The 4,903-nt window shown below is 38.3% G+C and overlaps 1 protein-coding gene across 1 annotated transcript; it reads right to left on the reverse strand.

Annotated features, from left to right (window-relative positions):
- Positions 1-242: 242 nt before the first annotated feature.
- Positions 243-1,535, reverse strand: mrpl17 (mitochondrial ribosomal protein L17). Its single transcript, XM_076279891.1, has 3 exons — positions 1,146-1,535; positions 826-894; positions 243-672 (listed from the first exon to the last, which is right to left on the reverse strand). Exons 1-3 carry the CDS (start codon positions 1,317-1,319, stop codon positions 418-420), a joined length of 498 nt encoding a protein of 165 aa, XP_076136006.1. The 5' UTR covers positions 1,320-1,535; the 3' UTR covers positions 243-417.
- Between the last annotated feature and the right edge of the window lie 3,368 nt (positions 1,536-4,903).

A 4,903-nucleotide genomic window follows, 5' to 3' on the forward strand; every position in this document is an offset into this window, starting at 1 on the left:
GAATTTACCTGAAGCAGCTGTGTGTATGTACACTTTTTGCCAAATTAAAAGATTTGTTTTTGTTAAAAATGACTTGTGTTTCTCTCCTTTATTGCGACGCTGTGAATAAAAGTGTATGTATATGCTTCGATCAGGTCTCTTGAGAATAAGAATAAGAGGCATGTGTTGTCTGAAAATTGTGCCCTCTCATGGGCCATCCAGGAAGTGGACATAACATACAATAAATGACATCATTCTCAATATTTCACTTTGGGATGCGTCATTAAGTGCCAATGATGTTCTTGTTCTCATTTAATAATCTTCAAAAATGAATGCAACACTGTAGATCATCCCATACAAACAAACAAAAAAAGCTCTTGTTGAGGATAACTTTAGACTGTTCTTTGAGCTACTTCCACACCCCAGCTATGTGGCAGCTCAGGGTTTACTGCCACTAAGCTGTGCCCGCTCCTCCCTGTAGCCCTTCAGCAGCTGGTTGATCAGAGTCAGTTCGTTTTCCCGTTTGGCTGGGAAGAGTGGAGGGAACGGGTTGCCCTTGTACTCCAGCACAGCCATGGCGGCGCGATCCAAGTTCTCCCTGTTGGGCAGCCGTGCCATGTATGTGTAAGCTTTGCTCTGGTTCTCAAACCTTGGTGCTAGAACTTTGAAAAGCTTGGGGAGCAAATCCTTTTCCTGTGAATGTGGAGAGGAAATATAAGAAAATGCCACAACATAAGGGGTTTTCAACGCATTTACAGGTCTGAGGTCAATTTAGATAGCCTACAATGAGCCAAGGCAGGCTTCACAGTTTGACTAGGTCATTGAAGTGAACACTACTGAACATACCGTGAGCCAGAAGTTGGCCATTTGCATCGCTTTCTCATCCGTGTCTCCTCTCTTCGCATAGTCTATCAGCTGAGGTGGAAAAAAAAACAGATCTAGTATTAGGCTAACATGGATTCATGAACACTTGACGTTGCTTTACAAGTATAGCCCATCCCATCATAATACACTACAAGACACTGGTAAATGCAAAAAGTAGACCTACTTTATTCTATTAGGCAATTTATTTACTAGACAGTAGGCTAGACTAATGTTAAGTTTCAAACCCTTGGTATGTCAGCAAACGTTAGATGTTAGCCTAGGCCTACTACAAAGATGCTTACTTTCTCGGCGTAGAACTGGACTTCATCTGCCCGTGCCCACGTGGTCTCTATTCTCTCATGCCGAACTAGTCCTGTCAAAATGTTCCTGAGCATGTTGATCCGAGACTCGGGTCCCAGACCCATTCTACGGGCCACACGGCCATGAGATATCAGGGCTCGTAGAGTTAGTCGCATCTTCCAAGCTAGCTGACGTTTTAAGCTACTAGTTTGAAGAACGCACCCACTTAACTATAACACTTCCTCGTGGATATTAATACATTAAATAATAAAATGAAATAAGAATTGTAACGTCAAGCTATGTAGGACACATTTGTAAGTACATAAACATCGAATGTCATAACATGCGAGGTCTTCTTTGACATTGTCTGTCCGGTTGTAATATAAATCCGACTGAACGAGTATTCCCTTAATAACCGTTCCGCCTTCGATATAGCCATCATGTGTAGGCTAAACCCACGATTACACATCTAATATAATATAATATAATATAATATAATATAATATAATATAATATAATATAATATGTCCACACAACTTCCCCATTTTATAAGCTAATATTCTGCAGGCATCTAGTAGGCTATAGCCTACATAGGGTGATAAAACAAAAACAAAATTACTACCAATTTAATTACTACTAACTACTAAAGGTCACCATGAGACTTATTAACCTTATTCTTTTTTTTAAGTGAAGCGAATAAGTAAAAAAAAAAAAAAAAAAAGGCTACACAGCTCTACTGGGAAGCCCAATTATTGAAAATAACATGGGACCTGCAATGACACTGGAAATTCCAGTGACAGCAACATGATAGGGAAGTCTAATTCTAGGAACTTCTTCAGGTATGACAATCAGTCACAGTACATGAATGCTAAAATTAGAGGAAACAAATAGAACAGTCCTGACACATACTACACATAGTTGCCAAAAAACTATCTGTATGATTGAGATATCTACTTGACAAAAACACAAATATCTGCAAAACATGTGTTGCCTCTGTTTTGGTGAGAGAGAGAGAGAGAGAGAGAGAGAGAGAGAGAGAGAGAGAGAGAATGCACCAGCTCTAGAGAGAAGGAGAAAGAAGGACAGAAGGAATGTTCTGACTATTTTAGGACCTGTTGCAACTACTTGGGTAATTCCCAACATGTTACAGTAAGTTGTATAAACAAAAACTAAATGGGTTCTTTCCAGATTTTTCTCTTGAGAAGCCGGCCTAGGCAGGACAATGGGAAATTCAACCATAAACAAATAGCGATAAAGGAGCTTTTTTTATTGAGTTTTTCAGTTGTTTGAGTGTCATAGCCATATAGCCTGCAGATGGGGCTGTGGGAGCTGATTCGCGATTCACGCACACGAGACCCACACTTTTCTGTCAAATCTGTGTTGACAGTAGGCCTATACGTTTGACTTTCATATTTTCTTTTGAATTATATTTTTTTATGGTTGCTGCTGTATTCTGTCTGAGAAGTTAGCATCTTTGTCCCTTTCTAAATATTGGGAACAGGGAAAGGTAGCACATCATAGGCTCAACTCCAGGGTGCAACTGAGCATGGAGTCTTGGTAGACTGAGTACAGTTGAGACATGTGTACAGTTGAGACACTATCTTTCGTGCACAAGTGGTGATTTTTGCTATGCGTATGTGACTTCTTTGATCATGGAAAATTTGAACGACACAGGTATCTCCCATCCAAGGATATCGGCAAATGTTTTTTTTCCAAAGTAAGAATTTCACTTCACCATACATTTGACAATGAATAGCTCATTACACTTATGTTTGTTAAACGTATCTGGTATCATTACAAACATTATTCTGTGCCCTAAAAACTGGCATATTCCATGGCACTGTGTCATGTAAGGTCGTTGCAAAATCTAGAGAAATGTGTGAGATGGTCAGCGGGTAACAGTTGAGACACACATTGGATTGATAGTGTTATTACATGAACATTCCAGATATTGTATTGTTCGCCATATCTGTTCCTGTGTCACATATTTTGTTCATGATCCCTTTTAACCAACGCTGCTGTGTGTCCCACATCTAAAAAAATTATTATAAACTTGCTTTGGACGATGTGTGTGCCAACAGAACAAATTCCCAGTGTTGAAAAATTCCATTCGATATTAGCTTACTGTCACGTGTATGGGGGTTTTGCCAAGATCCTGATGTGATCATCACAGCATTCGAGAAAATGTTCTTGTTAACTCCTCCTCCAAACAAGCGTTTTTCAGCATGCTTCTACCATTTATTACACAGACAAACTAACAACAAGATCATTCATCAGCCTGATAGGCTACTGAACTGACTGAGTGTTTACTGTTGCCTACTATTCCTCAACATTGATGTTCATGTTCATGTCATGTGTGATAAGACTTAACAATGAGCAATGAGCATGCCTATGAATGTACAAAGAAGGATCACTCAGAAGTCCCACTGGAAACTGCCTGGCCTGGCCTAGGCATACTCTCTAGAGTTCTGTGGATGTGGATAAACTACGGCATTGTTTCTGCAACTGAATTTTTCATTTAAAATTATCCACTGTAGGCCTAGGCCAACTGGTGAAATTTCACAGGCCAATCTCTCAAATTAAATATAATTTTCCAAATGCCTAGGCAGATTCTCATGTTTGCTTTTATTTTATCTTACTTTTTGGCATTTTGGACAAACAAAGATTTTAAATGGTTTTGCAGAACAGTTCACCTCCATGAAACCCTAATTTTTTTTTTAATTATTTAGGCCTACTTTATGGTTCAGTAGGCCTAAATACAATACTTTGACAAAGCTTAACAATGATACAACTCAGAGCAACAGCTACAGGTCGTGCTGCTGGTGGGTCAAAGTAATCACACACTGGAATATTTTACACATGGTCTTATTGTTGAGAGCAAACAATGCATTTTGCTTGCCTGCTTCTTCAGGTCTGCTCCTTAAACCTCACATTATCACCCAAAAGTAGAGGGTCACGTGACCCGGGTACAATGACTGATCAAAAGGTCACAGTTACTAAACCACAAAACATAAAATTAATCAAACTCATGTATTTTTTCTCAAGCACAATGTTATCATGTGTAACTGACATGTTTTGCCACAGCAATGGATTTATCCAACAGAAAGATCAATGTGAAGCAAGTACTGAACGGCAAATGAAGGTTATGGTTAGACCAGAATGTGGATGTAAACTAAACCTAAACAATTTTATTTGAAGTACTTTATCAAATTGGCTAATCACAGCATGAATCAAGTTTGTAAACCGAAAGATAAATGCTGGACTAATTCTAGACATTTCATTCATGTGCAACCGATGTACACAATAAAATCAAGAAAATCCAGTTATTTGTTTTTAGTGAAGCCCGAGACCATTTTTCATAAATAGTGCTAAAGTATAGACTTTGAACCTACTGTATCTTCCATAAAATTCAATAACATATTGAACGTATGCATGATAATCCTCTGGAAACTCATTTTTACTATGTATATTCAAGGAAGTTTCCTGGACCACATTGTTTGCATTACGGATTCTGAAGTTACTTAGGTGCTTTGTTTTAAACTTACATGATTTTGTGATAAAACCATTTGCTGTGGCAAAATGTTAACATTTTTTTGTGTTTACAAGAGAAACATTTTGTTTGTGTAATTCCATGTTTTTCACTCCTTCTTTCCTTTATTTGTTCAGTGATGCCAACCTTAGGAAAGGTAAAACTAATTTAGAAATCATTTGCAGTAGTCATTTATAAAGCATGTGTGCAGTACATAATTACACCTAACTG

The sequence above is a fragment of the Alosa pseudoharengus genome, unplaced genomic scaffold (genome assembly GCF_046254945.1).
Source record: "Alosa pseudoharengus isolate Yale_2024_CS ecotype anadromous, Long Island Sound unplaced genomic scaffold, YU_APseudo_1.1 YU_APseudo_1.1_scf_12, whole genome shotgun sequence".
NCBI lineage: Eukaryota > Metazoa > Chordata > Actinopteri > Clupeiformes > Clupeidae > Alosa > Alosa pseudoharengus.

Excerpts from the sequence above, each read along its gene's own strand:
- mrpl17 (XM_076279891.1), bottom strand. The coding sequence starts at position 1,319 with ATGCGACTAACTCTACGAGCCCTGATATCTCATGGCCGTGTGGCCCGT. Across the intron at positions 895-1,145 it reads TCCAGTTCTACGCCGAGAAA|CTGATAGACTATGCGAAGAG; the intron begins GTAAGCATCTTT and ends TTTCCACCTCAG. Across the intron at positions 673-825 it reads TGGCCAACTTCTGGCTCACG|GAAAAGGATTTGCTCCCCAA; the intron begins GTATGTTCAGTA and ends CCACATTCACAG.